The sequence below is a fragment of the Muscardinus avellanarius genome (assembly GCF_963383645.1).
Source record: "Muscardinus avellanarius genome assembly, chromosome: 4".
Lineage (NCBI taxonomy): Eukaryota > Metazoa > Chordata > Mammalia > Rodentia > Gliridae > Muscardinus > Muscardinus avellanarius.
The window spans coordinates 64,176,692-64,198,869 of record NC_137789.1 but is presented as its reverse complement, the minus strand read 5'-3'; the positions used below and the strand labels follow the sequence as shown (position 1 = coordinate 64,198,869).

The following is a 22,178-nucleotide window of genomic DNA, read 5'->3' as shown; positions in this document are numbered from 1 at the left end:
GAACCACGATTCTCCTGTCTCAGCCTCCCGAATGCTGGGATTACAAGCGTGTGCCACCACGCCCGGCTAAAGCATTCCTAATGTTTATGTACTGAGTGAGCTTAATGGGCACGGTTTTGGCTCTTGAATGTCCCCCAGGGCCCATGTGTTGAAGGTTTGGTGGCTCTAAGTGCTATTGGGAGGTGGTAGAACCTTTAGGAGATGGGACCTACTGGAAGAAAATTAGGTCATGGAGGTGTGCCCTCAAAGGGGATATTGGGACCCTGGCCGCTTCCCTGACTCTTTCTTTGCCTCATCTCGTCTTCCACGAGATGGACAGGCCTTCTCTGTTACATGCTTCTGCCATGATGTAGACCCAAAGTGACAGGACCCAACCAACTATGGACTGAAACCTCTAAAACTGTGTGTGAGCCAAAACAAACCTTTCTTCCTTCTAAGTTGCTTATCTTGGATATTTTGTCATAGAGGCAAAAAGCTGACTCATACCACGGCTCTATGACCTAGGTATTCACACAGAACTCTTTGGACCCCATGGGGCTCTTGGGAAGGCCTGCGCTTGGTTTAATCCCTGTCATACTGTCTGGAAACTCTATTTTTTTCTTTTTCTTTTCGGTGGTACTGGGGGTGGAACCCAGGGGCTTTTCTACCTCTGGGCTACACTCCTAGACTTATTACATTTTATTTGGAAACAGGGTCTCACTAAGCTGCTGAGAGCCTCACTAAGTAGCCGGGGCTGGCTTCGAACCTGTGCGATCCTCCTGTCTCAGCCTCCCAAGTGCGGGGATTACAAGCGTGCACCACCACGCCAAGCCTTGAAACTCTAATTTTTAAACAAGAGCCTTCACGGTTTCCATTTAGATCAGGACCCACAAATAGGTAAGCAGTCCCTCCAACATGCTAAGCTGAGCATGGTGGTCCACTCCTGTAAGCCCAGCTAAACAGACTCCTTGCTTGGCATTAAGGGTGGTTACCATTTGGCTTGTCCTTTCCTCTCATCTGATGGTCCTCCTGACGTCAGCCTTCCAACTCTGCACTTTCATGTCGATCATTTACTGTAACAGGAGCACGCCGCGCTCGTTCTTGCTTCCGGTCCTTTGTTCATCCAGTCGCCCTCTCCAACCATGCCTTCCCTGCGCCCTCTCATTTCAGCCCTACTCCTATTTCAATTTCCTCACTCTAATCATCTCTTTCTATGCTATATTTCTCTGGCAGTGATGGTCAGCCTCATCTGGCTTTTGTAGATTCAGTTTTTCTGTTAATCCTCCTTTTACTGCCTGAGTCCTGTCCTTGCAATCAGTAAAGATTTGGGTCCAGGAGCATGCCTGTGGTATGGGGTTGATGATCAACTCATCAGCTATTTCTCCCCTTTCTCTAGTGAGGATGTCATGATGCCTCCACTTCAAAAATGAGTAACAAAGCCGGGCATGGTGGCGCACACTTGCATTCCCAGCATTTGGGAGGATCATGATTCACGGCCAGCCTCAGCTACTACTTAGAGAGGCCCTTTGCAACTCAGTGAGATCCTGTTTAAAAATAAAGAATAAAAAACAGGGCTAGGAGTGTGGCTCAGAGGTAGAATGCCCCTGGGTTTCATCCCCATTACCGCAAAAAAAAAAAAAAAAAAAAAGGTAACAGATAAAATGTGGATTAAAACTTACTCAGACAAAGTGCAGGGGACCGGAAATAGTCACTGAATACCTCTATATTAATCCAACAAATATTTGTTAAATACTTTCTTTATGCCAGGAACTGTTCCCCTCTGAGCAATAGGCAGCTGGTGGGCTAGCTTCTGAGATCAGTTCCAGCTCTGTCCCTTTAACAGCAGTGTGATCATGCATGTTACTTAACTTCCCTCTGGCATGTTTTTTCCATCTGAAAAATTGGGGTGATAACACCAAAATCCAAGTCAACAAAGGGAAAAATGGCCAGATGCAATGGTGCAGGCCTGTAATCCCAGTACTTGGGCAACTGAGACAGGAGGAGCTCAGGTTTGTGGCCAGCTTCAGCAACTTAGCAGGGCTCTCTGCAACTTAGGGAGAACTTGTTTCAAAAGTAAAAATAAATAGGCCTGGGGATGTAGCTCAAAGGTAGAATGACTTTGGGTTCAATCTCTAGTACCAAAAAAAAAAAAAAAAAAGGAAAAAATGGGTAAATTAGACTTTGTCAAAATAAAATAATTTGTGCATCAAAGAATACTATTGACAGTAAAAAGACAACGTACAGAATGGAAGAAAGAATTCACAAATCACATGTCTAATAAGGGATTAATATCCAGAATGTATACTAAACTTCTGTAACTTGACAAACAGAAGCAAAGAAGGCTAGGGTACCGCTCAGAGGTAGAGATTCTGCCTAGCATGTACAAGGCCCTGGGTTTGATTCCTGGCACCATAAAAGCAAAACAAAACAAACTGGGCAAAGAACTTGAATAGACATTTCTCCAAGAACAATACACAAATGATCAATAGCATGTGAGAATATGTTCAACATCGCTAGTCATTAAGAAAATGAAAATCAAAACTGCAATGAAATACTACTTCATACCCATTAAGATGACTATTATTAAAAAAAAAAACAGTGGGAAATAACAAATACTGATGAGGGTGTGGAGAAAGCAGAATCCTTGGGTTTTGATGGTGGTAATGTAGGATGGTGTCACCACTGTGAAAACCCGTATGGCAGTTCCTCAAAGAGTTAAGCATAAGCTGAGCATGGTGTTCCACTCCTGTAAGCCCAGCTACTTCAGAAGCTGAGACAGAGGGATCTCAAGTTTTAGGCCAGTCTGGGCAATTAGAGAAACCCTGTTTCAAAATGAAATTTTCAAAAGGGCTGGGGATATAAACTAGTGGTAGAATGCGCTAGGTAGGGTTCTGTTAGGTTCTGGACCCCCCCCCCCCTTACCCTGCAAGGTCCAGGATTTTCCCACGGAAAGCCACTCCCCTTTGATAAAAAGGGTGACGGCGCGATCCAAGAGGAGAGAAGCTTGCGAGACAGAGATTCGGACACTCGTGGAAGGCTCTCTTCCACACATCTCCCCCACCCCCACCCCGCACCCGCGACACGGGGGTGGGGGAGGGAGCTGCCCGGGACAAATGGGCTGAACTAATAAAGACTTATGGCACCTGCATGGATGATCTCGCATGTCTGTGGAACTCGCAAACCTTATAGGTTCAATCCCCAGTATTGCATAAGTGAGTTAAGTAAAAAGTTAAACACAGACTAAATGATTTAGCAATTCCCCTTTGGGGTATACACTCCAAAAGAGTGAAAGGAGGCACTCAAGATGTTTGGACAGCCATGAGCATAGCAATATTAATTCACAATAGTCAAAAGATGGAAGCACTCCAGATGTCATTCCATACAATGGAATATTACTCAGCTTTAAAAAAAAAAGGGATTAAATTCTGATACACATCTTCATGCTAAGTGAAATAAATTCACCAGAAAACAGAAAAATATTACATGATTCCACTATGAGATACTTAAAATAAGCAGATTCATAGAGACAGAAAATAAACTGGTAGTTGCCAGGGGCTGGGGTTAGGGAGGAAGGAGGAAGAATGGGGCATGAATGTTCAATGGATAGGATTGTGCAACAATAGGAATGTACCTCATGGCACTGAATGATACAACTAAAATTATTAAAATGGTAAAATTTTGTTACATAAATTTTGCCACAATTAGAAAGCGGAAATAAGTTTACCTCATAAGGTTGCTTTAAGGATTAAATGAAAGCCAGGCATGGTGGCACACACCTGGAGTCCCATCACTTGGAAGGCTGAGACAAGAGGATCTCAGGTTCAAGTTCAACCTAGCAAGACCTTCAGCAACTTAGGGAGACCCTGACTCAAAACAAAACATAAAATGGTGCTGGGGGTCTAGTTTGGAGGCGGAATGTCCCTGGGTTCAATCTTCAAGACAAAAAAAAAAAAAAAAAAAGGACTAAATGATACTAGTCTTCCCATGTTTCATTTATTCATGCATTTGTAGTAAGCACAACTCTTTCCATACACTCAGTTTGGAAATAAATCGATTTTCTTTTAGCTGATTTTTATTCCAAGCCCCATTTCCCTGGGTTGGAGGAACATATCTTTGGTTGACTTTGGGTTTTCTGTCCAGGTTCCCAGGTTGGATTTAAAGGCCAGGGCGGGCCAGGCGTGGTAGTGCATGTTTGTAATCCCAGCATTCAGGAGGCAGAGACCAGAGGATCACGGATCAAGACAGCCTCAGCTACCTAGCGAGGCCTTTCACAACTCAGTGAGACCCTGTTTCAAAGAAAAATTTTAGACTGAAAAATAGGCCTGGGGGTGTAGCTCAGAGGTAGAATGCCCCAGGGTTCCATTCCCAGTACCACAAAAAATGAAAATAAATATATAAAATAAAGGCCACGGGGCCTCCAGAGCACTAAGGCTGGAAGGGCGGTGAGACCTGGCCCTCCGGGTCATGGAACCTCCACGCAGGGCCCTATTCACGCCTCCTGGGCCTCTATGGCTACTGCTTTGCTCTGTCATGACCACATTCAGCCACTTTTCAGACCTCCAGGCCTGCTGGCTCCTTGTCCTCTTTGCCCCTTGGGGAGATCCAGCCTCGACGGTGTTGTGTGGCTGGGCCCACAGAGGTAGGCTGCCTGCCGCAGCCCTTCCACTCACGGGGAGTGTTCTGCAGTGTGGGGCGGAGGCGAAGCCATCACAGACATGTTTGCTCTGGAGTCTTGGTACCCTCCTTCTCCTGGGCCCACCCTGACCCAGAGCTCATCTCTCTCAGCTTTCCCGGACATGCCTGGGCTGCTGCTCTCATCTCTACCTGGGACATGGTGTGTAGGATTGATGGGGAAGGGGCGGGGGACTCCTTCATGCATACTCTTTCTACTCCTCATTAACCCCAGGCATCTAATCTCCCAGCTTCTCACCCAAATCGGTGGCTTCTGTCCCGAGTTCCCTCCCAAGCCCTTCTTTCTAGCCCTTCATTCTATGAGGCGATGAATCCTTCTCCATGGTCGCCTAGTGGGGAGGGGTGGTTGGGACAACAATTATAAATTAGAAGGAAATGTTGGGGAGAGCAGAGATTAATATTATGAAATTATGTGTCATACTCATCTATTTACCAAATATGAACTCAATGCCCTCTCCACATGACAGGCCCCGAGCTGGTATCAGGCAACCACACCAGTGGTAGCTACCACCCCACAGGCTCATGGCCCCAGCCGAACATCTGATCAGGACGGGAGACTAGAGATTCCTCCTGAACTAAGGAAGCTTAGCCGCCCTCCAGACACCAACTGCTTGGACACAGGCAAGAGCAGCCTTGGAACTTACTACTACAATACAGATAAACAAACCTAACATGGTGGTGCACACCTGTAACCACTGAGGCAGGAGGGCCGCAGGTTCAAGGCCAGCCTCAGCATCTTAGTGAGATCCTGTTTCAAAATGAAAATTTAGAAAAGGGTGGGGGGTGTGGCTCAGAGGAAGATCATCCCTGGTTTCAATCCCCAGCACCATAAGTAAACAAGCAAACAAATACAGAGAAGTAGACATCAGCTCCCGGGAAAAACAAAAGTGGGCCACGTTTAGGCACTTAACAAAATGCACACTATAAATATATAGCAAATGGTATAGTCATTTTTCATTCCTCCTTCTTAAAATCTCCTTGTTATGGCTTAAATGTGTCCTACCCCTCCACACCAAAAAAGTACACACTGGAAATGTAGCTACCAATGGCTACCGTTTGGATCTGGAATGTGCCCAAAGGCTCCTGTGTTGAAGGCGTGGTCCCCAGCTCGCGGTGCCGTGCGGACGTGGCAGAGGCTGTAAGAGTGGGTTCTAGTTGAAGGGACTGGGTCCTCGGGAGTGTGCCCTTCAGGACTCTATCGTGTTGCTGTCCTTTCTCCTCCTCCTCCTCCTCCTCCTCCTCCTCCTCCTCCTCCTCCTCCCCTCCTCCTCCCCTCCTCCTCCTCCTTCTTTTTCTCCTTCTCTTCCTCCTCCTCCCCTCCTCCTCCTCCTTCTTTTTCCCCTCCTCCTCCTCCTCCTCCTCCTCCTCCTCCTCCTCCTCCTCCTCCTCCTCCTCCTTCTTCTTCTTCTTCTTCTTCTTCTTCTTCTTCTTCTTCTTCTTCTCCCCTTTGTAGCCTCCATGAGCCAAGCAGCTTTCTCTGCCACACCCTTCCAGTATGAAGTCCTGCCTCACCACAGACCCAGCTGACAATGAACTCATATCTCTGAAACCATGAGCCCAATAAATCTTCCCTAAATCGTTTTTCTCAGTGGTGGAAGGCTGATCGGCACACCAACGCAACAGTGGGGAGGTGGGCTCTACTGGGAAGCATTTAGGTCATAAGGGCTTTGTTGCCCTGCGTGGACAGACACCCATCATTAAAGGGCTTGGAGGCTCCACATCAGATCTCTGGCTCTCTCTGAGGGGTCTTTCAGCATGCGGTGCCTTCTGCCATGGGATGAGCCAGCAAGAAGACTGGACACACGTGGCTCCTGGATTTTATACTTCCCCGGCTCCAGATCCACAAGCCAAATAAACCTCTATACTTTACAAATTACCCAGTCCGTGGTATCCTCTTATAGCACACAAAAAAGACTAAGCTGCTGCTTCTCTGGTGTTCCTGACACTAACAGGGCCTCTGCTTTCCTTATGCCCTTTGGAGTAAAGGGAGGGAGGTCGGGGTCCCGGGAGCCTCTCACACACAGGCAGCCACGTCCTGTTTCCAGAAGCTTCCAATCCAGAGGTGATCTGTGTCAATTCTGAGGTAAGGTGCAAGCAGAATGAGGAGAGGAGGCCAAGATCTGCTGCGCTGGGGCCCAGCCCAGGGGTGTCCAGCAGGGTGGTGCTGAGGAAAACAGTCCAGAATGAGCCCCGCAGGGAGGCGTGGGACATGCCAGTGCAGGAGGCCAGCCACGTTCTGAGAAGAACAGAAAAGAGGATTGTGAAACCCCTGATGGCCCAATGCAGACACGGGGGCTTTTCCTCCCTAATGTCACAGCGCTGCATCCAGAAAACACTAATGTTTTATTCAGATGGACTGATGATTGCATAGGAAAGGCATGTTGACTTCGGGTTCTCTAGTGAAGTGCTGTGCTTTTGATAATGGATTATTTTCTTAAAGACAATCTATCACTTATTAAACTACTCATAGGAAAATATTTTTCTAGTGTTTATTCAAAACAGTTTTCATTTTTCTCAAGAAATTCTTACTAGATCAAATCAGAAAGATGCCGTTGGGGATGGCGTTCTGCCATTTGTAAGTGTTCACTGAACAGCCTTGTGGCCCTGGGCATTGTAGACCCTTGAATACAGGTGCATAAGACAGCCTGGGTCCTCAAGGACTTACAGCCCCCGGGGAGGAGAAAAGGAAAAAGTGCCAGGCCTGGGGGTACATGCTTGTAATCTCAGGACTTAGCAGAGACAGAAGAACTGCAGGTTCTCAGCAACCCAGAAAGACCTTGTTTCAAAAGGGCTGGAGTGAGCCGGGTGTGGTGGCGTACACTTGTAATCCAAGTACTTGGGAGACTGAGACAGGATGATCGCAGGTTTGAGGACAGCCTCAGCAAGTGGTGAGACTCTCATCAAGACCCTGTTTCAAAATAAAAAATAAAAAATTGGGTTGAGGATGTAGCTCGGAGATAGAATGTCTCTGGGTTCAAACCCCAGTATGAGAGAGAGAGAGAGAGAGAGAGAGAGAGAGAGAGAGAGAGAGTAAGAGAGAGAGAGAGAGAGAGAGAAGGGAGGGAGGAAGAAGACATGTGTCAGAAACCAGAAAGACAGAGAGGCTTAATTCTTAGAATACCTTTCATAGTTGGACCTGCTCAAGCCCATCAATGGCTCCCATCTTGCCTGAGGAGAAATCAGTCCTTCAAGGGCCTCCAGCCCACTCCATCTGCTTGGCTCCTTTTCTGCCTGGCCTCATCTCTTCCTCCTCTCTCCACACTCTCTCCCTTCCTCCCTCCTACTAGCACGCTGGCCCTCTGCCAGACACAGCTGCCGCGGGGGGTTGAACCTGCAGCTCCCCTGGAACGCCGCCCCCCAGCCCAGCCTACTTGTGTCTTTGCCTCTGCAGGCCACTTCTGGGTGAGGTTCTCCTCACCCCGTCCCCCTGCCCACTCCTCCCCACCTCCCATAGCACACTCCAGTTATTCTTCCCCGATTTATACACCTCCTAAAAGCACAGGGGTTGGGGACTTTCCTTAGAGGTCCAGGAACTTCACTTTGCTGCATTACAATTCCCTGGGAGGCTCATTAAAACTCAGCTCCCCAGTCCAACCCAAGTGATTCTATTTTAGTGGCTTTGGATGAGCCCAGAACCCTGCATTTTAAAAAGCAGCTCTGGTGATATTCTTATGATGTGGTCCAACACTACCATTTGCAAAAACAATGGGGAACCATTGAAAGGTTACAAATAAAAGTGACAAAAACATGTCCACCTGTGCGAGGCTACTGGGACCGCCACCCTCTCTTCCTTTATTCCTAAAGGCATAAGGGAAAGTCCAGAGCTCTTGTTCCTCCCCACAGCCTGGAGTGCCAGGAACTCTTAACGGAGGAGCATCATAGTCCATTTGGTGTGATCATAGCAGGATACCACAGACTGGATGATCTCTAAAGAGTAGAGGTTTATTTGACCTGTGGATCTGGAGCCTGGGGGTGCAAGATTCAGGAGCCACATCTGGCCAGCGTTGCTGGCTCATCCCGTGGCAGAAGGGTAGGGGCTCCCGGTGAACTGGATTGGGAAAGCAGAAGGGCCACAGAGGGGTGGAGCCATCCTGAGAGGCTGCAGGGCAGAGTTGCCTGGAAGGGACCGGCAATTGGAGCTGCTGCTGCCAAAGCAAAGGTTTTCAAGGTGCTGGGAGGCATTGGGGGCTGTTAAGGATGGACTTTATTAAAAAGTATCTCTTGGGAAGTGCTGGGCCCTTTTCTTCTGTCTCAATGTCAGAGAGGCCAAAGTGAAATCAGTGGCCCATAAGGTGAAATCCATCCCCCCCTTTGGGATGGAGCTTGGGCCTCAGGCATGCGAGGCAAGCTCTCTACCACTGGATTCCACCCCAGCCCTACACTTTTTTAATGTAATTGTCTTTCCTACTTTTGTACTAGAATTGTTGAGTTGAGGGACATTCTCAGCCCTCTCTATCTAGAAGATCTCCATTTCTAGATTCAGCCAACCTCAGGTCAAAATACTTGGGAAAAACCATTGTATCTGTACTGAATATGTACAGACTCCTCCACCCCAGTCATTATTCCCTAAACAGTAAGGTCAAACAACTATTCACAGAGCATTGACATTGTACTAGGTATCGTAAGTAATCTAGAGGATGACTTAAGGTATGCAGGAGGATGTATGTAGGTTATATGCAAATTTGACACCATTTTATATAAGGGACTTGGGCATCTTCAGATTTTGGCCTCCGAGGGGTTCCTGGAACCCGTCTCCTCCCCCGTAACAAGGGACTATACTCACAGAGACTGCATGGAGAGTGAAACAAAAAGTATTTGCTAAGTGACACTTCCCAGAAAATGTTCCTTGACCCTGGTCTAAACCAAGGGCTGAAAGACAGGGAGAAAAAAAATAAATATCTAGAGACAAGATTGAGCAGTGGATGATAGCAGTGGGGTGAGGAGGGGGAGTCAGCCACTGAGTGAGGCCGAGACAACAGACGAGGCAAGTTGTGGAAGAAGCCCAGAACTGACAGCCGGTCAGGGTCGAGGTGGGGGTGGGGGATACGTATGTCTGGGGATACCTGTACCATATATTCTCCAGGTTTAGCATACAGTTCCACTGATGTTTTCTGTAGCTTTTCCCCATTGGCTTAAATTTTTCTCTCTCTCAGAAATAAGACTAACAGCATTATCAGAGAAACTGCAGGCACTCAGAGGCACTATCTCGTTTATCTTCACTGCTCAATGAACAGGTACAATCATCTCCATTTTACAGATGAGAAAAATGAGGTCTAGTAATTTGTTCAAGGACAGATCCGTCAGACTCTAGAGTTCTTAAAACTGTCTTCTGCAGCTGGGAGTGGTGGCACATGCCTGCGATCCCAGTGCTTGGGAGGCTGAGACAGGAGGATCATAGGTTCGAGGGCAACCTCAACACGTAGGGAGACTCTCATCATCCTTGTGAGATCCTGTTTCCAGATAAGAAATAAAACTGGGTTGAGAGTGTAGCTTGAAAATAGAATGTCTCTGGGTTCAATCCCCGGTACCAACAAAAATGAATAAATAAAAATAAAGATAAATAAAATAGAGCTGAGAGTGTAGCTTGGAGATAGAATCTTTCTAGGTTCAATCACTAGTATCAAAAAAAACAAGCAAACAAACAAACAACAACAACAAAAACCCTGCCTTTTGCAGACTTGAAGATCTCATGCAGACTTTGTATGGTTTACAATAGTGGCTTTCCAAAGATCACTCCCAGATATAGGTAATGGAGGATTCTGTTGTTGATGTGTTTCTATTCAGAATTTCTCTTTACACTTAGTTTCCTGTTTTGAGGTCTACTCTGATTCATAAGAAAACATTACACTTAATCCTATCTATGGTAACTGAGTATTTTTATTACCAGTTGTGGTGGAGTCTGGCCAAGGTTTTTGAAATAGACCACGTCTGTTGGTTATTTATTCATATGACTGGTAACGTCAGTGCTGAAGCAGGTGAGTCAGTCTTGGAGCCAACGCCAGACGTGGTGGTGCACGCTTATAATCCCAGTACTTGGGAGGCTGAGACAGGTGGATCGCAGGTTCGTGGCCAGCCTCAGCAACTTGTGAGGCCTTCTGCAACTTAGTGAGACCCTGTTTCAAAATAAAAAATAGGGCTAGGAATGTAGCTTGGAGGTAGAATGCCCTGGGTTAAACCCCCAGTACTGCAAAAAAGAAGGAGGAGGCGGCAGAGGAGGGTGGGGGGGGGGAGGAAAGAAAAGAAAAAAAGAAAAGAAAGTTCTATAACAAGGCCCAGACAATAGACACTGCCAGTGACCAAGAATGGACACTCTAGAAAGGGCAAAAGTGCCCCAAAGCTGATGAGGGTCCCTCTGAGTTTTAGCAGAAACTCTACTTTCATCACATGAAAGGCTGAATTTACTTCCCAACCAAGATAAAGGAAAAAGAATCTTTTTTTTTTTTTTTTTTGTGAGTCTGGGGACGGAACCCAGGGGCATTTGACCTCTGAGCTACAGCTCCTACCCAATTTTTTATTCTTTATTTTGAAACAAGGTCTCACTGAGTTGCGGAGGGCCTCATTAAGTAGCTGAGGCTGTCCGCGAACCATGATCCTCAGGTCTCAGCCTCCCAAATGCTGGGATTACAAGCGTGCGCCACCATGCCTAGCTCAAGGAAAAACAATCTTTCCTGGGACACTGTTTCTTTTCCCCTTCAACTAAATAGCATTGCAAAACTGCTCACAGTCAAAACTGAAGAGCACTGGGTTTTGTTTTGTGTTGATGTGTAACTAGAGCTCGAACCTAGGGGCATTCTACCTCTGAGATATAAACCCAGTCCAATTTTATTTTTATCTTGAAACAGGGTCTTATTAAGTTGCTGAGGCCCTTGCTAAATTGCAGAGGCTGGCTGCAAACCCGTGTTCCTCCTGTCTCAGCCTCCCAAGTACTGGGACCACAGGCATGTGCCCAGCTAGAATTTTGATTTTTAAACCTTTTATTTCAAAAAAGGCAATGCAATAGTCTCTTTCTAATTTGGAATTGCTTTCCTACAAAGATTGAGATTGAAATGGAGGGGGAAATATCAGTAACCTCTTGTTAAAGTCACATAGAAAATGATAGTTCTAGAGGACATCCACTTCAAAAATTTGTTGCTGTTCAGAACCTGTTCCAATACTCAGTTCTTCCCTTATGTACCCCTTCCCGACTCTCACTGCAAGCAAATTAAATCTGAACTCCACACTGCAACCCATGACCCCTGATGGTTTCCACATGGGCTACTTGGGAAGCTCAGGGCCTCGTCTTTCCCCCTGTGTCTGGAACACTCTCCCCTATGACTCCCCCTCCAGGTCTGGGCTCCAGTCTGACTCCCAGAGAGGCTGTCCAGCAATGCCCACTCTCTCCCTCAGCATCCCCAGTCTTCTTCCTTCCTGGCTTTTTTGATAACTGACAATACAGTTGGTCTTTTATTTATTTATTTTGCAGCACTGGGGATGGAACCCAGGGGCATTCTACCTCCAAGCAACACCCCCAGCCCTATTTTTTATTCTTTATTTTGAAACAGGATCTCACTGACTTGCAAAGGGCCTTACTAAGTAGCTGAGACTGTCCGTGAACCACGATCCTCCGGTCTCAGCCTCCCGAATGCCGGGATTACAAGCGTGTGCCACCACGCCCGGCTCCAGTTGGTCCTTCTTATTTACAAGTTCCACCATACACACATTCAACCAATTGCAGACCAATAATACTTGGGGAAAAACTGAACTGGTGCTGATGATGTACAGACTTCTTGTGGTCATTGTTCCCTGAACAAAACAGTATACATATTACATTGTATTCGATAGCATAAGTAATCTAGAAATGACATAAAGTATATGGGAGAATGTACATAGGTTACATGCAAAACGACATCATTTTATACAAAGGGATTTGAGCTTGACGTGGTGGTGCATGCCTGTAATCCCAGTACTTGGGAGGCTAAGGCAGAAGGATTGCAGATTCAAGGCCAGACTCAAGCAATTTAGTAAGATGCTGTTTTGAAACAAAATGAATGAAATGAAATGGGCTGGGAATGTAGCTCACAGGTAGAATGCCCCAGGGTTCAATCCCCAGCACCAAAAGAATCAAAAATAATAAAGGGACTTGAGCATTCTTGGATTTTGGTACCCAGAAAGGTCCCAGAATCAGTCCCCATATAATATATACCAGAAAATGGCTATGCTTTTGTGTATGTATTTTCTTTTAAATCTCTCTCTTCTTTTCTGTCCCACTAAAATGTAAATTCTATAAGCCTAGCCGGGCATGGTGGCGCATGCTTGTAATCCCCGTGCTCCATGCTTGGGAGGCTGAGACAGGAGGATTGCACAGGTTCGAAGCCAGCCTCAGCTACTTAGTGAGGCTCTCAGCAACTTAGTGAGACCCTGTTTCCAAATAAAATATAAAATTGGTCAGGGAGTATAGCCCAGAGGTAGAAAAGCCCCTGGGTTCCACCCCCAGTACCACTTAAATAAATAAATAAATAAATAAATAAATAAATAAATCCTGTAAGCCTGAAAGCTGTGTTTGCTTTTCCACGGATAAGTCCTGGAAGCTTAGAATAAAGTTGAGCATATAGCAGATAGTCAAAAACCATTACTTGAATGAATCACAGATATTTTCCTCCATTTTTTAATGTTACATAGTCTCTGATTATTTTTTAAGATTTTAGAGTGGGTCCTTCCTTGCTTGAAATTTTACATCTTTGCGTTTACATTTTACTTTATTTCATTTTCATATGCCCATGAAATAGCCATAAGGTTCTCCAAATTAATCTGTACACTTAATTTTAATCAAAATACCAACATGATTTTTTTCTTAGCACTTGATAAACAGACTGTAAAATGTGTGCAGAAGAGGAAATATTTAAGACTGACCCAGACAATTGTCCCAAAGGGAGGTGGAGCAGCAAGATTTGCTCCGTTTGAGCCATAGGGACCTATTACAAAGCTAAGGAAAAGATGGCGGTGTGATATTGGCACAGGAATAAAAAAGACAGTTCAGGGTACAAATAGGACTTCAGGGTTGATATTTCGAATCAGTGGGGAAGAGGGAAGATTATTCAATGAATAGAGCTGGGGCAATTGGCTATTCCTGTGGAAGAAACTGAACTCACCATTTTGCATCAGACACACAAGCACATCAGATGCTTACAACCTAAATGTGAAAGATAAACATCAAAATTATTAGGAGAAAATACAAGGCGATCCCCTCTCCGAGGGGACAACTAGTGCCTCTCAGCAAAGTAGCAACTTGGAAGAAAATCTGGCAGGCCTCAGGTCTTTGGGAACAGGGGATGCTATTCAGTTGCCTTCCTTTGCCTGCCTATATATATGCTGAAGTTCCCTCTGGATAGACTGTATCCTCCTTCATAGGCTGAATTTATGATCTTTCTTGACATAGGCCAGAGGCATTGATGTGCAGCAGGCTTCTTTAGTCATCAACTACGACCGTCCCACCAGCAGGGAAAATGACATCCACAGAATCGGTAGAGGTGGGCGTTTTGACCGTAAAGGTCTGTCTATTAACATGGTGACAGAAGACAAGAGGATTCTTCGAAACATTGAAACCTTCTACACCTCCATTGAAGAGATGCCCTCAGTGTTGCTGACCTCATCTGAAAGGCGCTGTCCTGCTACCGAGCCCCAGCCAGGGTTCAACTCTGGGGGCTGAGGAGCAGCTGGAGGGGGGAGCCCAGGGATGGACATCTTGTCAATTTTTTTTTTAATTTTTTTTTTTATTGGTGCACTGTATTCATACATCATAGTAGGATACATACTTTTGTAGACATACATGCACACTTTTCCCAGTCAGCCCCCACCCAATCCCCACCCCATTCTCTCCCTATCCCTCCCTCCCATGCTTGGCTTAGTAGTTGACATCTAGTATTATGGCAATTTATCTAAAATTAAAAATGATAATCTCACATAACAGTTTCATTTGTCTGATACCAAGCTTTTGATGACTTAAAGATAACATTTCAATATTTCTTTTTGCTTTCTTTCTTACCAGAGAATATTTTTTTCTATTTTTTTTAGGTGAAACTATCATATATTTATATATTTATTTTTCAGAAAAAAATCTATCCTAATATGGAATATGGACTCTAGGTACCCAAAACGATCTTGAAAAAGAACAAAGCTAGAAGATATATATTTTCTGATTTCAAACCATATAAAGCTACAATAATTGAAACAGTGTAGTACTATTCTAAAGGCAGATATATAAACCATTGGAGTTAAATAAAAGCCTAGAGCTAAATTCTTCCCTATATTGTCAAGTTGTTTTTGACAAGGTTTCCACGAACATTTGGTGGTGGGAATAAAAATCTTTTAACTAAATATTGTTAAAAATAATAATTACATGGAAAAGAATAAAATTGGACCCTTACCTAATCCCATATACAAATATTAACTCAAAATAGATAATAGACCTAAATATAAATCTTAAGACTATAAACTTTTAGGAGAAAATCTGGGTCATTAAACCTCAGAACATTGAAATTGGCAGTGATTTCTTGGTTATGATTTCAATGGCACAGGCAACAGAGGAGTATACAAACTCCCTAAAAAAAAAAAATTGTATATCCAAAGACAATGTAAACAGAGTTAACAGTTACTAATAGAATGGGATAAAATATTTCCAAATGCTATATCTGAAGGTATATTAATATTCCAACTAGAAATCCTAAAAATTAACAACAATAAAGGCAAACAATACCCTTTAGAGATAGGTAAAAGACTAACATAAATAATGAATCTCCACAGATAACCAATCTTAGTAGTCTGTTGAATGGAAAATCTTGTTTCTCTAGTTCTGGAGTGTGTTACCTATTTCTTCTTTGTAGTTAATCTCTTTGAGTATTTTCTCTAGTGCTGGTTTTGAAGACATAAATTCCTTCAGTTTCTGTTTGTCATGGAAGCTTCTTATTTCTCCATCTAATTTGATAGAAAGTTTTGCTGGGTAGGAAATTTTTGGCTGGAAGTTGTTTTCTTTCAGAATTGGGAATATGTTACTCCAAGCCCTTCTGGCTCTCATAACTTGGTTTGGGAAGTCTGGAGTGATTCTAATTGGTTTGCCTCTGAATGTCACTTGGCCCTTTGCTTTTGTTGCCTTTAAGATTCTCTGCTTGGCTTCCACATTGGTCATTTTGACAATTATGTGGCGTGGGGATCCTCTTCTCTGATCCTGTCTAAAGGGAGTTCTATAAGTTTCCTGGACCTTTGTATCAACCTCTTGCTCTATGTTTGGAAAATTTTCTGCTATTACTTCCTTGAAGAGATTGTTGATCCCTTTGGTTTCACTTTCTTTTCCCTCCTCTATTCCAATAATTCTTAGGTTAGCTCTCTTAAAATGGGCCCATATTTCTTCAATATCAGATTCCTGCTGTCGGATATTTTTTTCTAGATTAGAAACTATGAGTTCATTTTTGGATTGCTCATCTTCTAAGAGCGAGATTCTGTTCTCCATGTGTTCTAATTGGTTGTTTGTGCTTTGAATTGAGGCCTTTACTTCATTAATTGCATCCTTTATCTCTTTTTGGCTCTCTCTGAGTTCTTTTCGAAGCACCTCTATTATTTCTACAGTTATTTTCCTGATTTGATCTTCTAGAAATCTCTGATTTTCTGTTTTATCGGGTTCTGATGTTGTGGGGTTGTGGGCATTAATTGCTCCAGTGTTATACCTCTTTCCCATGATTTCGGATGTTTGTGCCTTCTCTGGGTTCTTCCCTTGGGTCACTATGACTTCCCTTAAGGTGTTCTGGATCTCGAGTCAGTAGTATCTCAGACCCCACTACTCCTTTACTGGGTTGTATCACAGAGTCTCCGACCCAGAGAGTCGATAGAGGCTGCTTTAGACTGTGGGGGGTGCCAGGTTGCACGTTCTCCTATGGTGTGATATCTCGGCCACCGCCCCTCCCCCACTGGGTCAAGTCCCAGGGATTTCTCCTCTGTGGCCCGCAATTTGACTCACTGTTCTTGAGTACGCAGATGTAGCTGTACTGGCCTCGCTGCTGCTGCCGCCGGTATCAATATGGCGCCGCTGCTACGCCCTCGGCTGTGGGGCTGGCGTTTTTCTTCTTGATTTTTATTTCTACTCTGAGTCCCTGCAGCGTGTGCTGAGCTCAGCCACTGGGAGCTTTAGACGCTCTCTGCGCGGAGAAATCCTGCCTGGCTGTTCCGCAGTGGCTCACCTCGGCTTGCTGTAGCCGTCCCGTGAATTCGCCGGTGCCTCCGGCAGTATGGCGCTGCTGCCGCGTCTGCCGCGTCCTCGGGCGCGAGGCCGGTGTATCTCCTCTGTGGCTCTGTTCTCAGTCCGCTTTCTCTCTGGAGCCTGGTGATTTTTTGTTTCACTGGTGATGGTGTTTTCTGGCTATGAAAGGCGCTGATTTTGTGGTAATGGAGATTTGTTGTTAGCGGGGCTCTTAAGCCCCACTTTTCTCGGTCACCATCTTCCCCTTGTCAATTTTTTTCTTTGAATAAATGTCACTTTTTGAGGCAAAAAAAGTTATTAGGAGGAAATATAGAAATCATGATATAATCATAATTTAGGGAAGGCTTATACATCTTTGGACCCCAAAATGTAAACTACAGTGGAAAAGTGATACATTGGACTACATCAAAATGAAGTCTTCTCTTCAATGGAATACACTGTAAGTAATGTTAAGAATTTAACGCCGGGCGTGGTGGCGCACGCTTGCGCTTGTAATCCCCGCGCTTGGGAGGCGGAGACAGGAGGATCACTCAGGTTCAGAGCCAGCCGCGCTGGCTTAAGAGACCCTGTTTCCAAATAAAAAAAATATAAAATAGGTCTGGGAGTGTAGCCCAGAGGTAGAAGGGTTTCCAGGAACCCCAGTACCACCAAAAATAAAAAATAAAATAAATAAAATGAATAAATAAATATTAATAAGAATTTAGCCATACGGTTAAGAAAATATTTTGTATTTTATGTTGCAAGGGATTCATATAAAAACATAAATAATTGTTATAAATTAATAAAAGACAAACAACCCAATTTAAAAATAGCCAAATAATATATCTAGTTAGATATAAAAAGAGAAAGTATAAATAATCAATAAACCAGTAGATGTTACTATAAACCAACAAGAAGTTAATCAGTCTCCTTAGGAAACAGGAAAATACAAATTAAAACAAAGATCCTTTGAGCCAAAAGAAATTTCTTCTTTTTCTTTTTTTGTTCTACTAGGGATTGAACTCAGGGATGGACATTCTACCTCTGAGCTCCACTCCCAGCCCTATTTTTTATTCTTTATTTTGAAACAGGGTCTCACTAAGTTGGGGAGGGCCTCACTAAGTAGTTAAGGCTGGTCGTGAACCTGTGATCCTTTTATCTCAGCCTCTCAAGAACTGGGATTACAAACATGCACCGCCACCTGGAAAATTTTTTCTTCTTTAAGTTCATTTTTTCAGATATTTTGTCACAGTGATAGAAAACTGACTAATGCAGACAGTGTCCAGTGCTGGTGAAGACATGAGTAAAGGGAACCCTCACAGTGCTCCAGCCCCTTAGGGGGCAGCATTTTGACCCTGCATGATATAATTCTAAAGTTCCTAACTATGATTCAGCAGTGCATTTCTTGGCATCTTCTCTAAAGAAACGAGCACAATGAGGCCTGTGTAAGACTGTCAATGCAGCATTGCTTATAAATGTGGAAATTATAAATGAATATCAGGAGGGGAAATGTCTAAATAAAACATTTTACAGTACATTAAGAGAATCAGATCTATAGGTTAATATAGGTAACCCTCAAAATGCATTGCTGAGTCAATAAAAGTGATTTCCAGATTATATGTACAGTATGGCAATCATTTCTAGAAAAAATCCCACTCTTCTATGCATTCAGAAGATGTATATAAATGTACATAAAGTGGTAAAACACACCTTGGCCGTATACCCACCATTCATAACTACAGTTTCTTCTGGAGAGAAAAAGGTGGTTGGATTATGATAAGGTAGTAGAAGGGTACAACTCTTTAGTATTCAGCATTTTTGGAAGCATGTATTCATCTCTCTCCTATATAAATTAAAATGTTTTTTTTTATCTTTTTGGTACAGGGCATTGAACTCAGGAGCATTCTACCTCCTATCTTTAACCCCAGCCTCCCCCATCCCCAACCTTTGTTAAAAATTTTTTCTAAACAGGGTCTCACTGATTTGCTTAGGCTGGCCTTGAACCTGTGGCCCTCCTGTTTCAACATCCCAAGTGCTGGGATTACAGGCATGCACCCCACACCTGGCTAAAATAATTTTTTAAAATAATTATCGATTGGGAGGCTGAGACAGGAAAATCACAGGTTCATGGCCAGCCTCAGCTACTTAATATAGCTCAGAGGTAGAATGCCCCTGGGTACAATCTACAATACAAAAAAAAAAAAAAAAAAGAAGAAGAAGAAGAAGAAGAAGAAGAAGAAGAAGAAGAAGAAGAAGAAGAAGAAGAAGAAGAAGAAAAAGAAAAAGAAAAAAGAAAAAAAAGAATCGAGCAGGGTGTGGCGACACACGTTTGAATCCCAGTACTAGAGAGGCTGAGACAGGAGAATCATAGGTTCACAGCCAACCTCAGTAACTTAATGAGGCCACCTACAACTTAGAAAAAGTCTGTTTCAAATAAAAGAATAAGATAGGGCTGGAGGTGTAGCTCAGAGGTAAAATGCCTCTAGATTTCATCCCCAGTACCACGAGAAAAAAAAAATCACTTAAGAAAATAAACTGAGCTGGGCGTGGTGGCACACACTTGTAATCCCTGCGCTTGGGAGACTGAGACAGGAGGATGGCACAGGTTCGAAGCCAGCCTCAGCTACATAGTGAGGCTCTCAGCAACTTAGTGAGACCCTGTTTCCAAATAAAGTATAAAAAATAGGTCTGGGAGTATAGCCCGGAGGTAGGAAAGCCTCTGGGTTTTACCTTCAGTACCACACACATAAAAAAAGAAATAAAGAAATAAAAAAGAAAGATGAGAGAAAGAAAGATGAAAAAAAGAAAGAAAGAAGAGAAAAAGAAAAGAAAAGAAACTGCTCCTCAATGAGATAGGTACAGAAATTGAGAAGAAGCCATTAGAATCTTTTTTCTAGCAGTTTGACTAATCATCATTCAAGCTGTTATCTCAATAAAAAAGAGTACGGGCCAGTTTTTCATCCAATCAGCATCCAATCAACTCCAAAAGCTCAGCAAGAGTTTTCTGGGAGCAAAAGAAAAAGGCAGAGAGGTTCCAAGTCAGAGAATAATTCAACACTGCATTTGTGCGTCAGCTTTCCATTGCTTTGGTAAATTAACTGAGGAAATCAACTTAGAAAAAGAAAGATTTATTTTGTGCCATGGCTCCAGAGGTTTTAGTGCATCGTTGGCTGGCTCCGTTGTTTCTGGGCCTGTGGTGATGCGGCACATGGCAGAAAGGCGTGGCTGAGCAACGCTGCTCACCCAGTGGCAGTCAGGAAACAAAGAGAGAGATTGGAAGGGGCTGGGGACAGTATATGCTTCTGGGGCACACCCCCAGTAACCCACTTTCTCTAACCAGGCCCATGTCATACAGTTTCTCCCAATTCTTAATAGTCTATTCAATCCTGAACCTGGTTTTTTTTTTTTTTTTTTTTTTTTGTTTTTTTTTTTTTTTTTTTTTTACAGGTACCAGTCAGTTTTTTTTGTTTTGTTTTGTTTTGTTTTTTTGGTGTTACTGGGGTTCCTGGAAGCCCTTCTACCTCTGGGCTACACTCCCAGACCTATTTTCTGTATTTTTGAAACAGGGTCTCTTAAACCAGAGCGGCTGGCCTCGATCCTCCTGCCTCTGCCTCCCAAGCGCAGGAATTACAAGCGTGCGCCACCACGCCCGGCTACCAGTCAGTTTTTATTGGGCGTTCATTCTCAGGATAGAAAAGGATTCTGCCATAATTTGAGGTCTTCACACATGGAAGGGAACTGGGCGAAGTGGTCATGATCAGCAGTAGAGTGTGCCCTCCACGGTGGCCCCTCTTCAGTGGTACTTGCGGTGCCACTCATGCTTGAGTTCCTTGTAAGAAAGGCAATAGCTGAAAAGCACATAAGCCGCCAGCACCATGTTGAGCCCGGCAATGCTCCCTTTCTTCACATTGATGTACTTGTTGTAGTACCGGTAGTAACCTCTCTGAAATGCTCCAGTAATGTCTGAAGGGGTGAAATCCCGCATCAGTATCCAGCTTGGCAGCTCTGCTAGTTTGACATCCATGAGTTTCTTCTCTTTCAGTGGTACGACTGACGCCATCTTGGAGTCCTGGTGTCAATCCTGAACCTGTTGATGAATTAACCCACTGATGGGTAAGAGTCCTCACGATCCAGTCACTATCCAAGAGCCCCACCTCTGGACATCACTGCACTGGGCACCAATCATCTTCTAGGAGATAAGAGAAGGTTCAAGCTGACAGCCAGCAAGCAAACTGGAACCTCAGTCCTACAACCACAAGGAGCCAAATTCTACCCCTGAAAGCAATTCTTTCCCTACACCACAGGAGAAGCCAAGCTCACATCTTGATTCCAGCCTGGTGAGTTGCAGCTTGGGCTCCTGGCCTTCAGACCCGCAGAACTGTGTGCTAGCTAATAAATGGGTGTGATTTGGAAAACAAAACCTTTGATAAAAGCGGGGTCAAGGTTATGTTTTCCTGGGATGGGTCTTCTATTCTTACGTTAGGGAATTGGTACCCACACCTCCACTCCTGGTCTGGGTGTCTTCCTTCTATTTAAGAAATGGGATGGGGGAGGTGCTGCCTTACCAGGGACAATTTAAATTTTTGTAGAAAAAACAAACTTGTATAGGCATTGGATGTTATCACAATGATCGGGAGTGTCTGTCTGCCACTTACTATGAACATGTAAAATGCTAACCCTAAACATCTTACAATGCAGACAACATGTTGCTCCACAGACTGTCTTTCCAGTTGAGAAACATCATCCTCGCGTAGACCAAACTGAAACTCACGATGTCAAAGGTTTATTTTATTATTATTATTATTATTATTATTAATTATTATAATTATTATTATTATTATTATTATTATTTTGGTGGTACTGGGGTTCCTGGAAACCCTTCTACCTTCGGGCTACACTCTCAGACCTATTTTTATACTTTTTATTTTGGAAACAGGGTCTCTTAAACCAGTGCAGCTGGCTTCGAACCTGTGCGATCCTCCTGTCTCTACCTCCCAAGCGCGGGGATTACAAGTGTGCGCCACCACACCCGGTTTAAGGTTTATTATTATTATTATTATTATTATTATTATTATTATTATTATTTTGTGGTACTGGTGTTCCTGGAAGCCCTTCTACCTTAGGGCTACACTCCCAGACCTATTTTATATTTTTTTATTTGGAAACAGGGTCTCTTAAGCCAGCACGGCTGGCTTCGAACTTGCACGATCCTCCTGTCTCTGCCTCCCAAGCGCGGGGATTACAAGCGTGCGCCACCACACCCGTCAGGTTTATTATTTTTTTAATCTACCAATTTGAAATC

The 22,178-nt window shown here is 44.0% G+C and overlaps 1 protein-coding gene across 1 annotated transcript; it reads right to left on the bottom strand.

Annotated features, from left to right (window-relative positions):
- Nucleotides 1-20,669: 20,669 nt before the first annotated feature.
- Nucleotides 20,670-20,936, bottom strand: LOC308262085 (ATP synthase subunit f, mitochondrial; the record flags this gene model as incomplete). Its single annotated transcript, XM_080694446.1, has 1 exon — nt 20,670-20,936. One exon carries the CDS (start codon nt 20,934-20,936, stop codon nt 20,670-20,672), a length of 267 nt encoding a protein of 88 aa, XP_080550572.1.
- Between the last annotated feature and the right edge of the window lie 1,242 nt (nt 20,937-22,178).